We start from the raw sequence: 26,624 nt of genomic DNA on the forward strand, positions 1-26,624 counted from the left end.
ATTTACCTACACAGGTATGGTTTGAAATTGGAGTCATAACTGATAATGGTCAGTCCAAGTCAAACATTAATAAGAAAGAATTCTTACTTATCTTTTCAAAAGTATTTTGTTACACTTACTTTTCTGCCCCTTGCGTTTCCCTGAAATATGGCCTCTTTCTGATGGGCTCCACTCAACAATAAAATCTACATTGCATAATAAAACAAATTATACAGTGACCCCGTGCAGTTTTTACGTGTCAAGCATTATTATTGGAAAAGTAGTAGGTTTCTTTTAAAATGTATTTCATTGATAGACCAATAGTATTGTAATTCTTTTTAATGGAGGCGTTCACCACTATCTTCAGAAAACTGACCCTGAGTTGTCATGTACATGGAAAAATAAGTTTGAATGATGAAAGGGTACACTTTGAAAAATAACAAAAGTAGAAAATAAGAGTTCGTGACTTTCTCAATGGGAATTCCCCTTCTAATTTCCTTTAAATTTTACTGTTTTAGATCTTTTCAATTGAGAAATATAAACAAAACTCTGTGAAAGATTTTAAACGAACCTCCACATAGATCGACCTGAGAAAGTCAACGCGCTCATGCGTAAACGACACAGGTCACTGTCAGCTACAGAGAAAGCGAAATGTTTTCGTTCCACGTAGTGACCCATGTGTACAGGTCGCGGTTTGCGCTCATAAAGTATGACAATAAAAAATTAACAAAGTGACAAATGATTTGGGCGTCCCATTTTTAACCTAGTACGTACATTTTTTCCCACAAAACATCTCATATATTAATTGAACTATTTAAACTTTATTAACCCTGATGGCAACCCCGCGAGGATAAATGTTGAACGCTGGTTCTTCATTGGAGGTGACTTGGCTGGGCTGGACATAATAACGCATAGCCACCAGAGATCGTATTCAAAACTTCATGTGCAGGGCATATTGTGATCCACTCGGAACCCGCGAATACAGGTAGATTCACTTCTGGGTTAAAGGGAATTCACGCACGATTGAGCACTTCGGTGTAAAATTTTGTAAAGCTACACTCTAAAAAATGTGTTTAGAGGTTAAACACAATGGGTCATTAATTTTCTAAAGTTAACACTTTTTTGTACCCACGTTTTCAACATGTTTAACCACAGCATGTTTAATGTCATGCGTTTAAATGCTAAGTAAATTTCAAAAAACTAAACATGTACCATGGAATGGCATTAGGAATTTCAACACATTCCTAAACACATTTCACTCAACGTGTCATGGGTTAAACGTGTGGGAAAAGTGGATACAAAAAAGTACTTAAACTCTAAACGGTGTTTTAAAACTGAATTTCGATTATCAAAACGATCCTCTATAATTATAAGTTTTTTAAGAGATATACTGTATTTGTTACAAGTTCGATTTAGGGACCAAGCGTTTCCACACGTTTTTTATAAGTTTGCTTATATGAGAGTTATTTTTCCGAAAAATGAGTTTGATGAAATATCTTTTTCATGTACGTGTTATGGGACACACCGTCGGTGGAAGAGTCCTATATCCAATAGAGTATCCAGGTTTGGGGCCAGGGAGGAATGGATTTTTTTTCCTAAAAACGACGGTCTAAGTTTATTTCCGTCCATGACATTCGTCCCCCAGAATTATGGTAGGCCTAGTATTGTTTTGAGAGCATTAGAATAAGTACGTAGAACGGTCTTTGAAAAGGAATTGAGCTCATTAAAACGAACTTAGAGACAAAAATTCACTTTTTGAAAATGTAAGGTTCATTGCACTTGTGGGCTTTCGTAGTAGAGAAGGTTATATGCCTAACTTGCGGGCAGTCAAAAGACGAGAATCACCGCATAGAAAAGGGCTCACTGTATATTAAACATATAATAGCTGAATAGGAATGGGCGTGTACACGACCGGACTATTTTTTGGCAGCCAAGGTCAAAAATCCCGTCACTAGGCACTATACAACTGACATGCAAGCACCATAAGTGCTGGGGTAGGTAAAATATACTGTATGCCGACTTCTTAGTGACCAGCACTATGGATCAGCAACGGAACACCATCTTCACTTTGTCGCCCAGGGAGACAAGCGGACTGAAAGATGGTGTCAACTTGGTCAGGGGCTTGGGCAATTTGAGGTTCATCATCTACAAGGATGCGGCTGCTGAGGACACGGATGAGGAGTCGGCGAGCGAACACATGTTTAAGGTCTGCCTGAATAAATGTAAACACCAAGGCGGGATATTCATCAAAGACATCGAAGACCGAAATGACTGGTAAACATACAGCCTGCTTTTGACTTTTTCGTTCTTTTTACGTGCTAGTATGAGCATTCTGTGTCGTGAAGTCAGTCAATTGAAGCAAACTTTGCTAAAAAGGCCGAGTTCACTTCGTTAGTGTAGGCCTAAATCCCACCTTTTTCAGCTTTTTGTTTTAGATTTGTTGTTGGCTGGTCTTAGTGTTTCTTACGAGCCCGGTTTTATCCTAATCTGTGCTGGTGCGACGGCCCCGGCCACTTTTGTTCGGGGTTCTGAATGTCTGATTCGTTTTGTGCGAAGCTTTACTTTGCTAATGTACAATATCCCTCTCTAACAGGAATTATTGAATTCGCATGTTGACCCGAGTTCGCAAAGCCTCTTTTATGAAGCTCATTTTGACATTTTTCTTGTATTTCATGTTCATGGGTCGTATGAATAAAACCTAGTAAATGCAAACAGCAAGAGGTTGAATTTGTATGAATAAAATGGTTTTTTTTTTCTATTCAGCATCTACTAGTATAAATATTGTGGCTGACTGCACAGCCGAATGGTTTTGCACGACAGGGCTTCCGTTGTCTGCACGACATGTACAGACGCACAAAGTGCAGCACGGTGCTATATCTGGAGACCTCAGCATGGCAGATAAGCACAATTGCAGTAATTTTGATCGCAAAAACTTTGATGAAGAAAATTGCTCTGCCACTCTCAAATCGGTACAACTACCTGCATCTGGTTTCTTGAGATTCCCTCCTAAAGGCATACAGCTTCTCCTTTTGAATGACATTCATGAACGCTGCCATTTTGAACATTAGTAAATGCTCCTCGTTTTCAGGCTTGCCCTGACCCAGTCTTGAAAAATGTCAAGTAAATACTCCAATTCTGTGGAACTTACTCATTTTTATTCATACAAAATGAAGCAACTGCTTATTGTCAAGCACAGGTTTATAGAGTAAAAAGTAAACACTTTTACTTTTTAGCAATTGCACTAAAGTAAAAGCATTTGCTTCGTTATTATTCATACAAAAATGAGTAAATGCTTCAAAAATGGTAGTAAAAGCAAATGCTACTTTTTATTCATACGACCCATTATTCTGCCATACCCAGCCTGTATGTGTAACAAGGGAGGTCAAGATATACACCAAAAGGAATGTACAGTATAGGCCTATGTCTACTTTCCATGTCAGTGAACGATAATAGAGCCTGCAAGTTGACCCCTAATGGCGCGCTTCTGGAACCCTTGGACAGGAAAAATAACGTGCAAAGATTTTAGAATTCGTAATATTTCTTCGTTCAGTTTCTTCTTTAAAAAATCAAACTCGGAAAAGGGGCTTTGGAAAATATTTGCTAGTATAGCAATTTATAGAAACTGAAAAATTACCTGACCTAAAAGAGAAATATCCTGCAAAAAATTGAACCATCACTTCCAAAAATCTGAAATACAGTGCAATGAGGCAGTCTCGTATGCAGATGAAAATTTATGGTAGTCCGTCGGTAAAAGCACAAATAAAAATAGATCACAATATTTTAAATGGTCTTATAATTAATAAGTAATAAACTTAAAGCAATATTCTACTTCAATTACTAAAGATTCTAATATTTTATCTAATCTTTGCTGACAACAACTGCGTGATGTCAACTCAACGGAATCTGGAACCCATCGACTGCAAGTAGATAAATCTTTGCAACGTTGTACAATCTCGTTTTCACGTAAAGCACGGGCAGTGAAAACAAACGTGCATTAATGCACAGACCTAGGTAACGATATCGCCGGACGTAAAAGGTCGTTAAGAAATTTCGTTTTTTACCTATCTCCATGCGACTTTTCCTAAATATTACTTGAAAGAGACAAAGGTAAAGTTCCGACACGAGTGTTTCATGGGGTGGTTTCAGTGAGGAATTATTCTTCCAAAAATCATCGAACGTGATAGGACGGCCCAATGTAAAATCCCAATAGGGGGACTGCGCGAGGGTTCCGGAAGCTCGCTGCTGAGCCGCGTGACCTTTTACTTTCGGGCTCTATTCCAGAATTACTGAATTTATCAGTGAACTTCCGTAACCAGCAAAAAAAGAAAAACATTGCCATGTTATGGAAGTTTCCGTTTTAACATATCCCCCCGCAACGGAGCTGCCTTTGAATATTTTTTGTTACATTTACACAAAGATATCACTTTTGAAAGTCACAATTTCTATTTCATAGGAAACACTGGAGCGGGGTTTTTTGTGTTTGGTTGGTTTTTGTATGTAGTCATTTGGAGCTAGATAATCTGGGGAACTATCTTTGAGGTCTGGTAAAAAGTGCTAGGCTGAGGTAATTAGATATGGATACAACAATAATTAGTAAATAAGTATATGGATAAACGTCTATATGCTATGGTGAAAAGAAAAATATGGAACGACCTTCTCCCCCATTTTGTTTGAAAGCTCGGGTGAATTTTATTAGTCAGTGACCTGACCGCGCCTTCGAAAGGACGTCTATAGGACAACAATAGTCAACTTAGTCACCGAAACTGCATGGCAGCTTTCTATTTAAATCCAAAGTATCCTTCACTCCAGCGGCAGTAGGCCTGTTGGTTCATTGCAAGGCCAAACTAAAAAAGCAACAAAAGTGACGAATCGGCTCGGCTGAGTTCAAGCCCTGAGAAATGGGTTAACATGCGCTACTGCTGTCTCTGTAGGGTTGGCCCTTCATGGGTCTTTATATGCCGCTTTTACCTCAACGGTGTAGATTCTGTATTAACATTTCTTTAAATTTATTAAAGCAAACATTTAGCTTTCAACTCTCAATCTGGGCAAACTCACAACGCCAAAAACTTCGAATCGAGTTCAGAGTTCATTCCCGCAAGTCAGAGCCTATTTAAGGGGACTTTGCAACGAGCTTCGTAATGAGAGTTGGTTACCGATCTCCGCGTTTGTCGTAATTGCTGCGCTTGCATACAGGGGATGTGTCATTAGCCAAAACGACTTTAATTTTTTTAACATCAAGTAAATATTTGTGTCATGGTCTTTTGGCGGCCGCCATGTTATTTTCTCACGACCACCGATAATTAAACAGTACATGACATCTATGTAAAATATCTTTGGTTTAGCTCAACATCGAAGGATTGAATCTTCCTTTATTCCCCTCTCCTGGACCTGCGTATTCTTGGAGATACGCTCTTCATGTCGCAGGCATAACGAACCAAGCATGCCTTTTTCTTTGGAACTGTGTGACGGAGGGGTTATTGTTGAATTCTCATCTGCCTCTATAGCGCCGAAAAATAATTCCATGTGATCTTCACAGAATTTGAAGGTCAAAAGGTAACCTGAAAATAAAGCTGATTGGATTCTTGGATTAAATTAGTCATCAAAATCAACATGCCAATGATTGATCTGATGTTCACAAGGAAGCCAATCACAAAGAAATTTTTCAATTTTTCATCGGCAGTGTACTTCGCTGTACCAAGCATGGATGGAAATTAGATGCACGGACCATGCAATACGTCAACCCTCCAGACTGCTTCAGTCAAGAGCAGCTTGGTAAGAACAATAAAGACAAAATGTTTATTGGCTGAAACTTACGCACGGCTCCGTCTAATGATCATTATGACAACATCCTAAAACATTATTGGTCTGCATGAATTTTGCTTGTCCAAGTTGATAACCATAACCAAACCCGGCATAATTTATCTGGACGGTTGCCTGAACCTGGGGATGAAAAACAACTATTCTCCCCAAGGCAACACACTACGAGAAAGTTCGTAAATCTCCAGAGGTTGCCCCAAGTCATTCCATTAATTTTGTCAGCACCGGAAAAGAAGAGAAAAGATCCGGTTACCCTAAATGTATATTGCCACCTCCCGACGCCCTGTAAGGGCGGTGAAGACAAGGGAATGGACAGGTAAAATACACTGGTTTTTCGGTCTGTTGCACGGCAAAAGGTTCACACAAACAATTCAATGAAACATCACAATTTTAACAGTAATTCCCAAAGTGAACAATAGCCCCAAATGACATGTCTTGAATCGTTATTATTTTGTCAGAAAAGGCACACCTTCAAAGGGCTGTTGTACAGAGAAGTGTAAAAGTTGCACTTTATGTTGCCTGTGAACTACTTGTGAGCCCTTCACCTAATTTACGTTTATTTGAAATTCCACCCTTGAAAGTACCTGAATTAAACGAAGATGGAAGCCTAAGCATAGTTGAGCTGCGGCCGCGCCACCCGTGGGAAACCAACAAGAGGGATCCAGAACCGCTCCAAGTCGGTGAAGTACAGGTAAGTCGATTTGTTTATTTGTTTACATTTTCAGCTATCTTTCAGTAAACAGACCGTAAATCTATGTTCAGATGTGCAGATAATGAGCCACTTGAAATCTCCTGGTCGACGGTCAGTGGAGTAGCTAGGATTGTGTGGGGGGCACGAAGGGGACACCAGCATCTTATAGGGGGGCACCAGCTTTCAGTGGTGTGTTTCTTGGGGGAAAGTTTTGTTAGCCTTGTTCAATATCCATAAATCCGTATTTTTCAGGGCAGGGGGCGCACCTAGGGGCACCGGGAATTGGGGGGGGGCACATGCCCCCAGCCCTCCCCCCGGCTACGCCATTGTCGACGGTAGGCACGGGCATATTTTCTGTAAGTTGTGCCCCCAAAATAAATGTCATACAAGTTACTAATTTTGAAGCTCTGCCTTAATGCATGTTTTCAAACAAGATTTTAAAACATAAACGAATCTGCTAACGATATAAGATGTATCAAATAAGCTTCAGTTAGTGATGAAATGTGTTTCAAAATTGATGAGCGTATTCTGCCAGATCAGGTAGTAAGGTAGAATGAAGTAAAGGGGCTAAATAATTTTGTCGCTAAAGAATAAAAGTTTCCCTTGGATTAACCATTGTCAGCCGGAAGCAGTTCAATCATAGAGAATGGACGAGGACTGTAGATTGGTTCGAAGTATGGACGAGGCAAAGCCGAGCCATTCTTGCACGAACCTGCAGTTCCGAGTCTATTCTTTGACTTTGTTGGTTTTTTTCCATTGTTACACAAACATGGAGTCCTGAGTCTATGACGTTACCCCTTCGCCTGAGTGCACACCTTTGTTCCATTTTGTGCACGGGTTGGCAACGTGGAACACTGACAGTCTTAATGCAGTAAACAACATCAGTGCTGGATACATGTACATAGATGTACTCTCTTCTCTTCCTCTTGTGCCTTGGAGTAGTACGTGTGTCATTACAGGGAAACTTATCCAACTAAAACTACCACAGGACTCTTTGAAGTTGAGGAGTGGCACATCAACTTCAAGAGAGTAATTTGTGCAGTCAACACTCAGTGCTGAATATATTCTCTTCCTCCTGGATTCATTATTATGTGTGCCATTGCAGCGAAACCTTCAGCACTAAAACCATTACAGGACGCAATGCAATTGGGCGATGCTATCTCAACCTTATGAAAGTATGGTTAGCACTTTTAGAACCACTTTACAAACCACTCAAAATGAGGTTCATTGACCCTTACATGTTCTTATGTATGAATCAATGCATATTGCTATTTCGTTTTGAGAATGGGCAACCTTGGGTTCAAATTATGATGCAAATGTTGGAGTTCAATGACAACAATAAAGGCTTTTTTATAAAGCGGACGTATCCACCTAATATTGCTTATAGCGGGACATATCCACCTAAAATTGCTTATAGCGTTACAGGAATTAACAACACAAGAGAATTTACAGGATAAAGGCACTGTTCCATATGTACGTTTGTGGGCTGCGTTGCGTACGCGATGCGTTCATGCGTTTCACTTTCACGGACACAAAAAACCACTCCAGTTACATAAAACACACGTGTGCGCTGCATTTGGCCGTCAGAATCACTCTCGGGGGGATTAGAAAGGCGCCTTTACTCGACAAGCAAGATTACACAAGTATGTTCGAAAGCCGTTTTAAACGGACTGGGATAAATGTGCTGGACCGCATACTCAGGGAGCAGTAATCCTAATCGATCCGTCACCTCGGGACTAAGTTTGCGTCAATTCCATTAAATTATAATCCAACAAAAGAGTGGGGAAAACGTAGACACAGAGAGTTTATTCCTTGTTGAAAGGTGAAGAGAAAAATTCAAATCTTTGTTGAAAATCTTGCTTTATAGAGCACTGATTCTGAAAAAAACGAAAGATAAGCTTTAAGTCATTTTCCGTGGAGAATGGCAAGCATACACAATAAGGCTGGAGTGTAGGCGTTCCTTGTTATCCCTTAAGTTTGCTCACTGTGCCTGTCATGAGGCCCCGTAAAATCAGTGCCACGGCACCAAACCGTGGCTATACTCGGGGGTGCGGGTTAACGCGGTTCTTTCCTCGCTTTGTACCAATGAGGGCCGGGTTCAAGTCCCGACTTGACCCCGGGCTCTAAGTGCATTTGGTTTCCAGTCCATATGCGCCCTCGCCTATTCTCCGGGTTCTCCGGTTCCTCCTGCCTCTAAAATGGACCTTCTTCCTGACTAACTCCGTAATGATGTGATGCTGATTAATAATAAACGTATAATTACTGGCGCAAATAGCCTGAGTTGCTGAAAGCGCCATTAAAACAAACAACAACAATATAGTCATACTCCACCCCAACCGGTCACGACCGTTTTGACCGAAACGAGGGGAGGGGGGATACGAGGGTAATCTCATCGTTGTTACTAAACTACAGTAACTGTATAGATTTTTCACGGATTTGCAATATAGGCCTAACTGTAGATTTGTTACGAATCTACAGCCACCTATATAGATTCATAAAAATAATCTACACTTTGAACAAAGGAGTGACGTCACAGGAATAGTTTATTACTACATTGTACAGGTTTTCAGGTGAAAAGCATGTTTAATAGCCTCATATTTTTAACCACGCCATCAATCACATTGGTGACAACATACTGCGTGACAGGCTTACAGAACTGCATCTAACGCTGTTATTTGCCGAGCCCGTTCTGGTCCAGTTTGTTTCAATAAACGATCGCGTCAGTCATAGTTTCACATGCATTCACCGCCTCAAGCCAATGGATTTCTTTTTTAAATACACCCAGACCTAGACCGACCTGGCTGTCAGCGTGTGAAAGCGACAGGACCTTTCATGAACCCTTTGAAACACGTGACGTTATTTTTGGCCCTCAGAATCAGTTTAGCGTGGCCAAGGCCAATGTTAGCTTTGAGAGAAAGCAAATGGTTTGACATGACTTTTCTCCACACTGTGCAAAAATTTAAGATACTATTGGCTCTCTTCCTCTAAAAGTATCATTTCTATCTTGTTTTAATAAGAAATCACACGTTATATCAGCATCAGTACTGGCTAAGCCAAGCAGCGCTCACTATAACGGATGTATGTGTACCCATGCATGGCCTTGAGCATTCTGTCATTTTTGACACAGCGGGCCGTATCCTTGGGTATGGTATGTGGTTGTGGCTTCGCACGGTTTCTTATGGTAGCCCTAGAGGGACATCGCCAATCGTCAATATTACCGCCAATATTTGCGACCACAATTCACCACTCGCTCTTCAACCGCTAATATTGACGCCAATATTCGCGACCAATTTTATGACTTGTATCTCCAGTCACAGATATTGCCGCAATATTTTTCTAGCAAGCTAGTTTTCACGCGCTCGCGCAATGATCTATATGTTCGGCTTGATCTCAAGTCGTTATGCGGTCGGGCAGTTTGGCATAACGCACTGGGCACAACGTCAAAAAGCAATTGCTGTGTCTATAGCCGAGCAACTCTCTCGCGACCTGCCTTGATGGAAAAAATTCGCAGCAATATGTGCGACTCAACATCCGCGTCAAAATCCCGGCTTCGCCACAGCCAAGCCCAACCTCACCAAGCCCGAAGTTGAAGCCCTCCGTGATCTCCGCAGTGATAAGACCATCCATATCATCTCGGCTGACAAGAGCAACGCCACCGTGGTCATGGATCGCACAGCTTACACCAAGAGGGTACAAGACATCCTCACATTCTGCGCGTACCGTTCTCTGTCCAAGTACCCCACCCAAGCCACCGAGAACGCATTGCCAGCAAGCTCCTCGCCCTCCACCATTCCGACTCCATCCCAGCAGCTCTGTACTGCCACCTCCGTCCGTCAACATCTCCCTGTCTAAGATTCTTCCAAGTTCAGCATGGAACAAGAGCAAGACGGAGAACTCTCGTTTATGGAATTCCATATCTGTCGTCGTGCGTCGTCCGTCGCCCCGTCGTGCGTCGTCCGTCGCCTTTTGCTTTTGAAAAGCAAAAGGCGACGGGCGACGGCAGATATAGAATTTCATACTCCTTACTGGATGTCCACCTGTCCAGGAATCCAGACGGCACCCTTTACCACCGTGTACACCGCAATCCCACCCACACCGATAGGTACCTGCACCAGAGACCTTCCACCAACTAGCCATCAAGACATCAGTCAACCGCACCCTCGTCCACGGAACCTTTGAAATCGGCGACCAATGCAACCTGTGACAAGCACATCAAGACGGCCCTGCAAATGAACAGCTACCACCACAAGCGCATCAGCTTTCCAAGCCCCCTCCAAGGACACTAGGGGCGCTTACACCCAAAGCCCCCCAACCACCGCCACAGTATATCTACCATACCAGGGCTCCACTTCCCACCAACTCTGCATTACCCTAGAGTCGGCCAACATTCAAATCTACCCGGCACCCAACAAGCTGCAGTCTGTACTCCACACCCACAAGGACAAAGCACCCACCCAGCAGTCATCCCGGTGTATATCGCATTCCACTTGAATGCGGCCAAGTATACATGGGAGAAACCGGCAGGAGCCTCCCCACCAGGCGTGCCTAAGAGCACCGTGCGCACGGATAATACGACAAGTCGGCCATCGTCAAACACGCACACTCCTCGGACTACCACATCAAATGGAACAATGCAGAAAACCCATCCCCCCCATCCAGAACTGGCTCTCAAGAAGAATCAGAGAAACCGTCGAGATTTTCTGGCACACCACCGTCCCCTAAGACATCGGTTTCAAGCTCAGCGACATCTGGCGCCCAATACTATATAGCACCCCAAGACGACTCCCACCCCGGGCAGTAGGGTCCTCCACACCCGTAACCCATACCAACCACGAGGCATTAGGGTCTTCTCTACCCGAACCCAAGGTTTCCGCCAATTCTGCATCTCGGCGCGGCACCACCACAGGATGCAACACCTTCGTGCCCCAGTGCATGCGCAGCAGTTACACAACCCGCAAATCCCGTTCCACGCTCCACCGCTCTCGGATTACCTTTATTACCTAGTTGTCCGCTCGAGTCCGGCAGACTCTCCTAAGGACGGCCACAGCATTGAGTCAACATTCACTGGTTCTTCTATAACCACAACTCCAAAAAAAGAGATTGATTCCATTGTGTACCCACGAGCCTACCTCTCATGTAACTTCCCCCATGCAAAGCTTCAAATCTTACTTACTCTACGCATGCAGAACACAAAACAGATATCAAAAGATCAACTATCTGCATCAGCATCTGGTTTACTGCATACTGATCGAGGAGTAGTAACGGCGATTAAACTTCCGATAACATTATAAAGTCAATCGTAGTCAACATCTATATAAAGGAATTTCCTTAGCAAGAATTTAGTGCTCTTGAATAATGGATCAAGAGTACAAAATCTGAAGGTTGAGTCAAACACCGCTGGCAATCTGCAAAGATAGCATGCGCTGCTAACATTGCATCGCCACGTTGAACATAATGAACAGTCAGACTGGATCACTGCCATTGAGGATTGATATACGGAATCCCCTTTTATCATGTCCCCTGCAATAATTTCTCCCAACCTAGGCTCCAGATACTGCAGGGAGAGGAGGTGTTACAAGCCTCTAAAGACGCGCCGCTGAATGTAATTTTGTACTTCGTCGTTTTTATATTGAGCGCTTTTTGCGTTACATCCTTGAGTTTTCTTCGATGATAGAAGTACAAGCTTTGTGACTCGTGATCAGAGGAGCAGTGCATGGGTGTAAATCCTGGGGGGGTGGAGGTATATGGCCCCCTCTACACACGCACAAACAGGTGGGGGTAAGCGGTTGAATCATCCCCCACTTTTTTGTGGTGAGTAAAAAATTAAAACGGATTTCGATGATTTTTTAGAGTTCTAACCACTAAAATGCATTCAGTATCACTCAAAAGAGGAAAAACAGTTTTAAACCACAAACAGGCCCTTCTGAATACATTTTACAGGTATGCATCAATATCATGTAGAGTCAAAAGGTGTTCTCCCCACTTTTCAAAGTTTCATGGCCGGGCAAGTCATCCCCCACCCCCCCCCATTTCCGGCACAAAGTTACGCTACTGGATCAGGGGTTCAAATCCAGCTGCCGATAATAAGTTGTAGCCTTGCATGGAGAAGTCACTTCAAAATCCCTGCTTGCCTCTCTCCGCCCAGGGGTACGAATGGGTACCAGCATAATTGGTAGCAACCTGGGAGGGACTGGCATTCCATCCATGGGGAATAGACATATTCGTTTCATGCAAAGGAAACTAGAGTTCAACAGTGCCGATGAGCCTAATAGCTGATTTGTTTGAGTTTTTCTTCAGTGGGTCTTCTACAATCAATACTGAAAAATATGGACAAATTACAAAGTTTAAAAAAGTCTCAGACATATGTCAAATACTTCGGAGAATTTTTTTATTTTTCTTTAAACTTTGGGCGTCCATAATTTGTCACCGACACCACGAACTGCCACTCCGTTGCAACTGCGTATCAGTTCGTATTAACAATTTCGGTTTCATTCCGAAGCAGCATCCGGTATCGCGCGCGCACATCGGACACTGAAGCTAAATTGACTGACATCCAAGCTTGTTATATGGCAATGCAGGAAAAAATGCTTTGAAAGGTTTGACACGAATTTAATCCATCTGTTTACTTGCTGCCCTACCGAAAATTGAATTAGAAATCGTTTTAACTTGTAGAATTAGTTCGTGAAAACGAAAATGTACAGAGTTCGTTCGTAACGTACAGAGTTCGTAAAAATGAAAACCACTCAGTTCTCTAAAATGCACACAAATGAGCTCAACTTGGGCACAACTTAGTGTCAGTTCGTGGTGTCAGTGATGTCGGATATTGTGGGCAATATAGCTTTCGATTAGCATGGGAGAGAGAGGGAAGAGAACGGACAAAAGTCTTTGACATAAGACATTTAGATTTTTTTCTCCTTTTTTAGACTTCGAGGGAAAAACGGTCAATTCAGTCGACCTTCGAGTGATACTTCGTGGATGCTGAAGTTTTGATGTGTCCTGTTTGTCACCTACACAGGTCACCTACATCACGCATGCCTGCATAGAGTTAAAGCTGGGAGATCTGGTAATGATCACGGACCCGTGGCTGATGGGCCCCGCATTCGCCCGTGGCTGGTGGCTGATGCACGAGCCGCCACCAGACTGCTTGGACAGGTTGGTCAAAGCCGACCTCATATACATCAGCCACCTTCACTCCGACCATTTGAAGTAAGTGGCCAGGCCGTTACCTGTATTCTGATTCAAGTCGACCCGTCAAAAAAACACTCATGAGAAAATGTGGTTTCACGCAGACAAGGCATCGAGATCTCGCAAGGTCTAACGACCCAAGACTCAAGTCTCGCGAAGATTAAGACTAGATTAGACTAGGGTTTTGGTTGCAAAGAGGGGACGCTAAACAAAATCCAGAACACCAGAAGCCAGCACATAGAAGAGACTAACCATCCTATGACCGACCAAATAAGGGTACCTTATAGGAACATACTAGCGCAGAAAGCCTGGAACCTCAACATTTGCCTAATTGATATTATTTTCTAATCCAAACTCGAGGAGAGCAAGCCTTTAAGGGGTTTCGACCAATTATTCAGGATCTGCGCTTGTAATAGGGAAGGGTCTTTGTGAGTTATTTCGAGGAAAACGAGAGGAAACTTGTCTCCTTATGGGCTCCTATCGCATATGAAGCAAAGGATAAACTCTAAGCCTCAAAAGTGACATTGCAAAGAAAACCTCAATCCAACATTTATAATGAATATGGATCAGGCAGTTGCACAGCATATCAATGGGCCCATTAGACGAAAACTTGCACATTCATCTACCAACTACAAGAACAATGTAGATATGATAACCATTGCAGCCGGGAAAAAGGCATCGGAAATTGTTATATCGTTGTACTTATAGTCGTTTTATTTATACTGTAGTATTCCCTGGGTACAACGTGTGCACGTCACCACAAAAATGATGTTGAAAACGCCGGCATTACTACCATAATCTTGTTGAACCTCTTCTGACCGAATCCATTTCTAATTCAGTCGTTCTTGAAATCACGTCTGAAATTCCACTACCAATTGTTCCGTCAATGATCACGTTGATTTGCACTTATGCATAATGCTAATGTATACTGCGGAGAGGGTGCACGAATTAGAGGTGTCCTTTCCTATTGCCTGCATATCTGTTCAAGAGTGGCGTTTAACTTTGCTGTTTTCTCAGCTGGAGAATCAGCCGATGATTGAGTTGTCTCCATAATGGTTGCTTACTGGCTGCTCAGTATGGTTGAGATAAAGTGGTACAAGGTAGAACAACAGGCCTTTCTCTAGTAAATTCGTAATTATGCACGCATGCGCACAAATGGTCTTGGCGGCAAGGGCCATTGAAAAGTAAAGGGTGCGATTTTGATCATTTTCTCTCAGGGTTTCTTGCTTTGTTCAGTTTTTCTTCAGAAAATCCCATTAAATCGTTTTTGCTATTAGTTTCTAATCTATACAGAATTTTCCTGCTCAATCTCGTGCGCACACTATTGTAAAGTCCCTTTACAAAGTACTAAAAATCCCGCTTAGATTAGAAACTAGGTTTGACGGCTTGAAAAAAGCAATAACATATTGCATGTACAAATGCGGCTCTCTCCAAGACAAATTGCCCGGGCGGCAACCATCATCGATATAGTAACACACATAACTTCTAGCACCCGTACCTTCCTGTTGGCATGGCAGTTACCCAACGCTGGAGGTGTTATCTGAGCGCAATCCCGACATCCCAATCTACGTGGGCGACACCTCCATGCCGGTGTTCGTGAGGTTGGAGCAGAGCAGTGTAAAACTCAACAATATTAACATCAAAAGATTGGGAACGTGGATAGAGGTGAGAGAAGCGGATAATCTTGCCCACTCAAAACCCCTTTTCCCCGTCAGATTCCAAGTTTGACTGAAAAAATACGGTATCTGGACATGATTCTTGTGATCCATCGTTGTTTTACAATACTTAAACACCTAAGTTCTTGGTCATGTCTTTACTGTAGAAGATCAAAATGTTTAAATCACTGAGTTTTATTCTCAGTGAGAAATGTTTCGTGCCAAAAAAAATTGAAGACTCCTCTATGTAAAAAGATTTGATTGGCTCTTTCCCATTGTAATGGTTTCCATGGCTACCCATGACTTTTTTCTGAGGACGTATTCATGAAAATTCAATGTGTCAAGTTTGGTTAGGATCCATTAAGGTGTCGTTAGATTGTTACCGAATGTCTCCCTTCCTTTACCATCTTTTTTTCTTGTTTGGGGACGTGTCACCGATTTCAAACAATACCTGTGGTGATTAGTTCTTTGGGGCTGCACTAAGCCCCTCCTCCATCCCACAGTCCACTAGTATGGGTGTTTTTTGCATAGCAGGGTCCAGAAGGGGCTAGAGTGGCAACATTGGATACGTTCGAAACTTACACTGTGCACCCTACCGCGTAACGACGCCTAGTGTGTGCTTTTGCAAGTGTAGCCTCGCTTCTACTCGGAGTGTAGTGATTTCATGCACAGTGCAAACCTGCAGCCCTGAGCAGTAATGTAGATTAAAACAATGACATGAGGTACTTCTTTTGTCTTTTCAATTCAAATTTGAGCAGATTAACAAAGACATGCGGTTTATGATTATGATGGATGGTGTACACCCTGATATGGACACGTGCTTACTCGTCGACTACAAAGGTAAGCCGTTCTGGCATAAAGCTATCTTTTCCAAGAAACGTTTATTTTTGAGACGTAGATTATGGTTGGTCAAATTGAGTTCTTCACACTCACTCACTGCAAGGGTGTTGTGGTACCTCTAGGATTTGATGATGAGGTTAATTTCTATATGATGAAGAAACCGATGATGCAATATCATGTCGTATAGCTCATACTAATATATCAGGTGCTTGAGTATTCGGGGTAGCTTTCTATGTTGTGCATTTCTTCCTTGGTTTAGCAATATGACAGCGTTTGAAATGTTTTAGATCCACCATTTTTACACAGCCTTACCGAACTGGCGTGGGTATAAGTGCGTTGAGTGATGTCAGGGTATTGGATATCCAACTAAGAATTGCTGATATTTCTTCACGCAACATGCGCCTGCACAACCATCTGCAGAGTTGCAGTGAGAAGTGATCGTCACGCCGAGTTTCTGCGCGTTCAAAATTTCTAGCCTCATTCACGTCACGTGACTAGTAATGGCAGAGCCCAGGAAAAATTCGAGAAGCCTATGATACGCGTTTCCCATCTAAAAACGTAACAGAAATACTTATAAGCGGCATAGCTTTAATGGAAAATCGTATTCGAAAGCTTGTAATTCAAGGCTGCAGTCGACAGCACCTTATGAGTCCATATCGTATGAGTGATGAGTGGTCATCAAGAAACATTCAGCAAACTTCTATGTCAACGTTCTTGAAAGCTCACGCCCCCTTATATAAATTTATTTCTGTTGTTTGATTTAATACGTGTTATACTCTGTAATGTTATAGACCTACATAAATTATAAGACAAGATATGAAAGGGGAAATTACTTATGAAAGGACATTCCTCTTTCTCGACTCAGTTTTCCATCTTTCTCTGGGTAGTTCACCGTTGCGCAAACCTCAACTATTATTCTTTCCAATTTTATCTATTCCATGTGCACAACTCAGTATTCCTGGGGGGGGGAAATGACGTTTTAAAGAAAAATGACTCATCCAGTTTTGAAAAACTCCATTTGAAAGTGCAACGCAGTGCATAACGTTCGTTCTTTACCTTCCTGAAAAAAACATATGCGTGCGAGGGACGCGTTTTGGACGTGATGACGCGAGGTCATTCGGACGCGCGTGCGTGGTCTGTCCTTTCGGGGAGCCCCTGCGCGAACCCGACCCGGTCGTGCGTGCTTTGTTCCCGAATGACCCTGCTTTTTTGAAATACCAAACTTGTTTATTATTTTGCCTGCAATATGCCGTCATCCCAAGATACAACATGCCCTGGAAGCTGAAGTCCTATTCTCAGAATGCTGTCATGACATGATAATTAGGCCTATCTTACATTTGGACGTCGACATCTTGCCTGTAAAATGTCATCACCCTGTTATTAAAATATGTCGGGATCTCAACCCACTTGGATGACAACTGCCAGAGCTCCCTAGAAAATTAATGTGAATTAATCGTGTTTTCTTTCCGTTATGCACGTAGGTCACCTGATTTTAAACACAGTAGACTGCACCAATCCCCAACGGTGGACGTCTGCCCTCGGGTGTAGACTTGATGCTGAGTGATTTTGCCGGCGGTGCCTCAGGCTTCCCCATGACATTTTCCGGCGGGAAATACACAGGTATACTTGTTTCCCACAATCCCCTCGTGGTCTTCTATCTTTAAGTCAGACAGTATCAGAGACTGCAAACGATTAAAAAAAACAAAAAAAATGGTCTCGAAAAAACTTTTAGATACCCTCTTCGACAAAACAAGAAGAACGCATAATTAAGTTTCTCACCTTCTCAATGCATTTTGACGATATTTCCATCCTGAAACAGTTGCCCCCTAAAAGTGGTGAAATCCACGTTACTACATGTATGCTGTGGAAAATATTAATCTGGGATGCTGTCTGAGTTTTATTTAACCATTTCGACTTTGTTTTAATTATGTTGAATTTTCTTTTTTCCCCAAAGGCTACACAGTGAAGTTGACTGATTTGCACTGTGAATATCTTTTCCATTCATGGCGTAGCAAAGGTTGTTAAGGTTATTAATTTTTGACCGAGGGATGGATGCGAAAAGGGATATTCAACCAACTTCCGTTCTGAAGGGTGCTGGGTGTCGCCGCCCAGAGTGGGCACAAAACATTTTTCCGGGGCAGAAATATCCGGGGGGGGGGCGAGTACTCTTCGGCAACTGACTGAAAAACGACAAACAGTGCAAGGGAGTAGTCACTGGTCAGTGTCGATGTTTTTCAAGCAGATTAGTGATTTTTATTCCATTTCATCTCTTCTTAAAATGCCATTCGCATTTATTTTCCCCTCTTTTCGGCTTTTTTTCCTGGGGCTGGTTTAGCACCCCCTCCCGCGATGCCAACGGAAGGTAGACTGGGCTTTTATTTACTTTTCCAGCCGCCGACTTCGTAAAATCGAAAAAATACAGCCTAGATTTAAAATTGTCATGTAATTCCCTCCAGCTGCCAAAGACGATAGTCCCTTTGCTCGTCTAGCCAAATGGCCATATGAAGCAAGATATGAGACGGGGAGAACCCCCCCCCCTTGCGTTGGTCATTGTTTCACTGCAATCTTAGGATTTTTTCAGACATCTAGGGGGGATGTGTTAGGTAACAGTAGTTTAGAGTGTTTATAGTGAGTGGACATAATGGGAGGCACTCATTTCTTGCTGGATATAGCGATATAGCCGTAGCAGTTCAAATTCCCCCTGTAGTGTGCGCATCTAACGCCGCGCATTGTAATCAGTTTTGGAACAAGATAATGGAGGATGAAAAGTGGCCATCTGCTTCTCTGCCATCAGAATTGTTAAAAAGCAGATTTTACGTCTTTGTAACATGCAATTTTAGAGTTTTCTACCTTTCTGCTACCTGAAAATCAGAATGACATTTTTCTACTTTTGCAGTTTTCGGACTCCAGGATTATTATCATTGGAGTAGAGTCTACTCAAGTCTTCCAAAAAGCTTCTTGAAATGCGTCGATAATTTGCTCGTAATGATTCGAATTATGATGAGTCAGTTTATACCCAACAGAACTTGAGTCGAGGTGCCAAACTTCTGTGATTCGAGTGGCACTCAGCAATATGCTCACTCCCTCTCGTGCAGGAGATAACCGTTTTCCCCTTTTTCGTCCAAAGAGGAATGGAAAGCCGAGTTTGTGAAGCGCGAACGTCGTAAACTGCTGGACTACAAGATGAGGCTTGTACGGGACACTAACCCAAAGGTCTACTGTCCCTTTGCCGGCTACTTCGTTGAGGCACACCCCTCTGATCAGTCAGTGAAGTCTAGATTTCTTTTATATTTGGGGTGGGGGATTGGAAAGGGATTTACAACATCAGACTAAGTTGTCTTGTGACACTTTTGCATGTCTGTGAATTGTATTACTACTTCAGTTATGTGTCCTAGTTTGTGCGTATATTAAGTCCAAAATGCAGACAGGGGCGTGATAGTTGCAATTTGTTTTGTGTACTCCGAGTCTTCGAGATGACAAACTGGAACAGTAAACAATAGTTGACCGGACATTGGAAACGCCCCCTTGGTCTGGAAATGGGCAGTGTACAGATTCGCCTATTCGGGGAATGCTACTGAGAATGATGTTTCTCAGTCCTTGAAACTAAATGACTATTTCCTGCCGATCACCAGGTACATCAGGTCGGTCAATACCAAGAACGACCCAGCTGCACTGAACGATCTTATCCGGCGAAACGCCCCCCATATAAATACGTGGACTCCCCGCCCAGGTGCGGTGCTGGATTTACAGAAAGCAATCAGTGGAGACAGGTAAATGGGCCCATTTACTTTATTTCCATTTTTTGTTGAGATGGGGACTTTTTTACCTTTTGTTTTTTTTTTTGTAATGGATAAATTTATGCGAATTGAAGTATTTATGAGCAGGGTATGATGTCTGCATTTAATAAATGCCCGAATTTATTATTAATTTGTGTTTGTAAATTTTGTTAACATGTACGTTGGTAAGTCGTTACATTTTCTGTTCAGAGCAGTACTCAAGTGAGCAAAATTTGCTCTTAAATATTTTAATAAGCACGATTTAGTTCCCAATTCAGACAGAGAGGACCCGAACTTCCCGCAATAACATTACGCAAACAACGTGCCTCTGCATCATGGAAAATGTAACCTGTAGTTTTCCAGTGAGAGTAAACAAGGCGTGTCAATATGTAGTTTTCTTACATTTAAGAAGAATAGAAAATTCCAACAAAAATTTTTCAACAAAACTCATGTCATGGGCCCATATGTGAATTCGATCTTGAACGACGACCTGAGCTTCAGAATATACCAGTGCAATTGCTTGTGGGTATTGCCAGGAATTTCTACAGGGGCTGCAAATTTCCTTTTTTTTGGGGGGGACAATTAGGATCTACGAAAGCAACAGAGGGTGCCATGTTTGGAATACTTAAGCAAAACTAGCTGGTGCTCTGCTTAGCATCATTATAAGCAAGGTTCCATCGGTTACCAGTGCCAAAAAAGGATGTCGGCAACTTAGGGTTAATATACAAAATACTGGTGACTTGGCTTGTGACTTCCCGATGGAACACTTATTGTCCCTGAATGACCTGCTGACTGTAACCTCACTTGTAAGCTTAAAATGGCTGTCACTTCTAGAGATGAGTGACCCAAATGGTCAATGGCATGGCAGAGCCATGGCCCGGAAAACAGGCCCGTCGACCGTTTTGCCGATCCAATAACTCTCTTACCAACACGTCTGTCAGATAGGCAGCCGTGTTAGATCGACTGACTGTTTAAATATCTACTCGCAAAACTGACTGACCAGATGGCTGATAAGTGACCAGTCAAGAAAACAATAAATGATAACGCGAGCAAAAGACAAACCTGTCAACCACGGACAAACCAACAAGCAAACCATCTATGTCTACTAACCGCACTGCATTCAACTGTTTTCTATGCCACAGTGATTTCATTCATGATCCTCCAGCAGGAACCAAAGTCTTCAAAGACAGGTAATAAGAGTGATTAAACTAGGTTACTATATGACGACTTTATTAACTAGTACAACTCGGTTTGTTGAACAGTGGTTCAAGCTTTACATTATTATACTAGATAAAACATGAAGCTTTCCCTGGTGGAGATAGACTAAAGAGAGGGCTTGCGGTTACACCAGGTGAATGGATCTCTTTTGAAAGAGTTCTGGTTCTGATAAGAACCGTGGAGTGTGAACTGTTGAGTGTGAACTGTTGAGTGTGAACTCGACGTTTCGACCAGTGTGCTCTGGTCGTCCTCGTACCAGGGCAAAAAGACGCAATTCAAATTCTAGCCACGTACATGGCTCTTCAACTAAGTTTAATTCCACTCAACTCGCCCCTCCCACCTCCATCCCGAAGCCGGTTAGTTTAGCGATATTTTACAACTGTCTCCCCGAGTTGGAAATGTTGGTAAAGCAAGTCATAGGCCTATCTCAGTCCAGTTCGGTTCCAGTGGCGTAAATTTGTACTGGGAACTGGGGGACGGGGTAAGGGGCAGATGACTTACCCGGCCATGGAAATTTGAAAAGTCTGTGGGGGGTACTGACCCTCAGGGACGATGTTCATGATCCAGATGTACAGTACACCTCTACAGAACTTTACATCAGTGCGGTATTTGTGGCTCTTTACAACTAGAATATTATTGTGGTTGTTCGGAACTACAAACAATTCTTCACATTAAACCTAATTTTTTTCTCAGCACGTAAAAGTGCGGGCGGAATGATTCAGTAGCCCATCCGCTCAGTCAGAAAGTGTGGGAGAAATATGATCCGCCATAGGGATTTACGCCCATTTTCAGTTCAGTTCATTTATTTCCACAGTGTTCACAAATATATACGCGTAGATATATCTCGAAAATTATTCTAACAAAGGAGATTGAAAACTGCAGAGGGGCTCAAAAGAAGCAAAGCTGGTAAACATGGGACCCTTTTAATTTAAGGCCAGTTAACTTCATACTGCAGGCGAAGTAAAGGCGAAGCGAATTTGACGTCACTAAATATGTGCAGCAAAATTTCGCTCGAGTTGAAATGTGTTCAGATTCCTGAAGTATGAAGCGGCATTCACACCAAAGCGAACACAAACGCGAGTTTGTGACGTTGGATCCAGTAGTCGCGTTGCAAATTCGCGAAAGTTGAACATATTTTCACTCGAGCGAAATTTCGTTGGAAATCTTTTGTTTCGTCAAATTCGCTTCGCTTTCGCATTTGCCTGAAGTATGAACCGGCCTTAAAACTTACAGGTGTGGGCGATTACCAGGATGGGATATAGACGTGGTATTTGTATTCATCAATAATATTGTTTAACGATAACGTCGAAGCAAACATTGAATGTTAAAACGTTTCACACAATATTAACACAATTATGTTGCACACAAAGATAGACAAGGCACAGAACAAACAGAACACACTGTTGTTGATCTCCTGTTGTAGTCTGATCAAAAACAAAAATGCGCTCAGCTTTGGTAAGCAGTCATGATAGCTGTATATACTGTCACAATGGAAGATATCAGTTGAGACTTTGATTTGTGACTCGAATGTAAACTCTGGTACTTATCCTGCAGCTGGGATTTTGAGAAATACGTCAACAAGATCAACTCTAACATTGAAGACGAGATCTTTGCGTATCCAGAGTGGATCCAGTTCTACTACAGATGGGCGGGGTTCAAGAACTACAACCTCGTTATCAGGGTAAGCGCTCCCAGTAACCCTCTTGTAAAGTTGGAAAATAATTCACAAGTCACCCCGAAAATGTGGTTGTGGCGGATGGCGGATCTCAGCCTTGTAGAGGGGTACAACTCGATAAATTCTGGATTATTCATGCTCCAGCGTTTTGAGTGCAGATTGCTATTAAAATCTGAATGAAAGAGTTTCAACCAATCCTATCCATCTGCGAAAGAATTAAACGATTTCGATCCTGTCTATCTATCGGCAAATACACAACATCGGCCCGCCTTTGAAATAATATTTTGTCACCTCTCATCCCACTTTGGATTACCTTTTATCACTCCAAACGTTTTCCACCATATTTCTAATTTTGATGTGGTTGATATAAATTTTTCCCACTTGCTACTGATGCACTTTTCCTTAAACTTTGAGGGAATTGGTAAAATAACCAGCAATGTGCTCAGATTTCAGTGTCCAGCTATTTCATTTCTTGTAGGCATCTTTTATCATCCTCCGAGTTTTTGACAAGTGTGACCCCTCTGTATTAAGTTAAAATGGTGATACCTTTATTTTTAAAATATGGATAAAAAAAAGATTTATGTCCGGTTCAACGTGACAGTTGGCATATTTCTACACTTGCTTATCAGTTTGATTAATTAATTGTTTATTATATAAAACTGGGTGAATATTGCCATAACTTGCAGGAACGCGTGTTGACTAACTTCAGTTGGAAACTTCGGTAAGGCCGTGTCCAAACAGGCTTTCAGGGCTACGGCTAAGTTTATTGTCACCGCGTTCTCGCCCATTTTTTTCAAAGGACTGAAGCCCTTGACCTATAGACAACAGATTCAAATGCTTATATTCGTTAATTGGGCGTATAATTAATTGGAAATGGGCGAACTGTCTTGTTCAAACACATTGAGTTAAGGGAACCATACAAAGTGAGTGTATGACGCAGATCTGGTATATATTCCTTTGTGCCCCTTTTATCCATTTAAAGGTCATTTTGTTGCCTTTTTTGTTTTTATGCGAATGCAAATTTGCATAGCTGATTTCGTCTGTGGCAGAACCCCATGCTTTAGAGCTCTTTTTGGTACCAGAAATTTCCAAGATTTTATTTTGAATACGTAAGTTTGTTTACTTTCATGGTTCTTTGTTTTTTCAGTTCATTACAGTTAGCCAGTGTGAGCAAAGTTTTCTAATGAATATTTTGAATGAGCACATTTTGGTCTCTTAAACAGAAGCCCCTATAATGAATTGTATCTTCCAAGAATGACTTCAGCCTCGTTTGTCAGGAGAAGAATTATGAATGTTTAAAGAGTATATTTTGTAATGAGAGGAGCCAATGGACATTTATGATATTTTCTTACATTTAAGAGGGGTAGAAATTGCACAAAACGTTCTAAAGACGAAATTTACATTACGGATCCTTTAAGGAAAACAAAACTTAAGCCCCTTGTTAAAAAAAGGCTTACTTCCAAAAAATTTATTTGTTTTGTCAGAAAGATTCGTCATAAGAGATGTAATGTTTGAAAATTCAGATCTGTCTACATTAGTAACACTTTTATTGTTTGATTATGCTGTGCTGGTGTGTCGTTGTCAATTTGTAAATCCTATACCATATCTATAGATGCGAAAGTAATTTGCCTATTTCACTAGCGATTTTCCTTCATCCAGTCACGCACACAGGAGCAAGCAGAAGGGATATTGAGATTGACCGAGACGCATTGTTTAATGTGTTTCTTTCATAGATGATTGAGAGGGATGACGATTTTCAGCCTGTTGTTGGAGGCTACGATTTTCTAGTTGACTTTCTTGGAGAGGAACCGACCTTCCCATCAGAGCGACCAGAAAGAGAACATAATTATCTTGAGGTGTGCATGTTGTCTGACGTCATTCGGTTAACATGTGTTTTTCATTTTGAGAACAAACATATACCTCTTCATTGCACTCATCATAGACTAAAAATCTTGAGCACAACTCCCTGAGATAAGAAGCTACAAACAAATTATGTGAACTTTCCATACGAGAAAGCCTTGGTACCGATCTTGCGTCACAACAATAAGTCTGTGACAGGGAATAGCACATGCGCCTACTCGGTTCGTAAGTGTGACGTCACTTCAGTTTAAACCACGCCCACTGCACAGCACATAGAGTACGTGCGTTGATCGTCGTTTACACACGGTGCGTTCGATTAGCTTCCCTGAATACACCGGTGTTACACGCAAGGGAAGCCTCGAAATGAAGCTAATCGAACATTGCAGTGTATTCGCCAAGGCATTCTGCGAAAAACGTCCAGCCCCCGCAACGTCCCATCATGCCCATGCTCGAACAGTCCATCCGTGACGTCATTACACTAGGGCAGCCTCCAGAGACCCTCTCGCCAGCCGGGGTAGAGGTGGCTGACACCAGGGCAGGCACGAAGATCACGTGATGGCTAAACAAACGCTCTCGTGTAAGTTTGACTAACTAAGCTAATCGAACTCACCCATAGAACCATGGAACCGAAAGTTAACGCGCAACTTCAGCGATCGTGCAATGGGAGCGTGCAAATCGTGGCGCGTACGCCTTTGTGACGAAGTCACTTACTAACCAGATTATATCCATGAGAGCCATATATGCAATCACACGTATGAAGCCATACCACGGTTCACAACATGCATGACATCTATGATGTTCAACCAACCATGAAAACTTCACGTGTGAAATTAGGCTCCTACAACATTCGGGCTTTAGTTTCCTGGAAAAACCCTCCTTGTCCTCAATTTTGACCCAGGATTCGAACCCACACCCCATACATCACAAACCATTATGCCGTAAGGGCTTGACTCTCGCAATTCACACAAGTTGGCGGTGTTTTTACTGTTGATATACCGATGAACGGCTACAATGTGAGTCTAATACACACCAGACATGCGCAATACAAAAAACGCACAACCACCGTGGTTTGGCTTCAAACGTATGATTGGCGTATATATTTTAACCATAAGCCAGTGGCAACTTCCACTTACATAGACATGCGTGTGACTGCCTGCCGCAGCCACGACTTTTGCGCCCAGCCTGAGAGCTCAAATAAACACTGTCTGAGTTATTATGAGAGCTAATAATTTTTTATAGACCACTCCCATTTTGCCTACAACTTGTATGGGCGGCCAGAGTTTGCAGAAATATCACCTTTGGGTTGGTTTTCGATGTTACCTCCAATTCGTTCAAATAGACATTTGTCTCATCGATTTTGAATAGGGTTGTATTTCTAGTAAATATTTAGTAATACATGTATTATTATCCAGTATTCTGATTGCTGCGCGGGATTCTCAACACTTTGTGTTTTTTTTATTTTTGTATCGACGGCCAACCATGCTTTTAGCAGTCACCTGTTTGAAAAACACGTTTGTGACGTCAAAAAAGCAGGCTCTATACTCGGCCTTACTGAAAGAAACTTTTCCAAGCTTCTCCGACACGTTCCAATCAGGAAATTATTTTGCTCTTGCAGTCCGCTCGGCAAAGTGCTACCCGTAGCTAGCTGAGTAAGTTAATGATCATTGACACACCGAGTGAAACGTGGACCCCGTGGAATTCCGTCTCAAGGATGCATGAAATCCTAGCTTCACACGAGTGCCTGGTTGAAATTAAGTATGCGCGATACTATAAGCTGGGGCGATATTCATGAGTCCATGTTTTACACTACAAAAACCTTTCTTATTAGTTGAGAAAGAAAGTGAAGGAAACGACCGAGTGCGGGCTTCTAATCCTTTTTTTTTCTTTTTTCATTCCTTTAATTATTCAGATGGAGAACCGTATTGGGG

At 42.2% G+C, this 26,624-nt stretch overlaps 1 protein-coding gene across 1 annotated transcript; it reads left to right on the forward strand.

Annotated features, from left to right (window-relative positions):
• Positions 1 to 1,828: 1,828 nt before the first annotated feature.
• On the forward strand, positions 1,829 to 26,620 carry LOC147795286 (cytidine monophosphate-N-acetylneuraminic acid hydroxylase-like; the record flags this gene model as incomplete). The annotated part of the gene is given in 14 exon segments (XM_087132106.1): positions 1,829 to 2,253; positions 5,660 to 5,751; positions 6,378 to 6,487; positions 13,503 to 13,693; positions 15,190 to 15,337; positions 16,086 to 16,167; positions 17,649 to 17,683; positions 17,685 to 17,787; positions 19,295 to 19,430; positions 19,800 to 19,937; positions 21,086 to 21,133; positions 22,716 to 22,842; positions 24,570 to 24,692; positions 26,606 to 26,620. Coding segments are annotated over 14 exon segments (1,584 nt in total), but the record flags the coding sequence as incomplete, so codon positions are not given.
• Positions 26,621 to 26,624: the final 4 nt, after the last annotated feature.

Source organism: Acanthaster planci, unplaced genomic scaffold (assembly GCF_054643075.1).
Source record: "Acanthaster planci isolate LZ-2023a unplaced genomic scaffold, COTS_SCS Contig89, whole genome shotgun sequence".
NCBI lineage: Eukaryota > Metazoa > Echinodermata > Asteroidea > Valvatida > Acanthasteridae > Acanthaster > Acanthaster planci.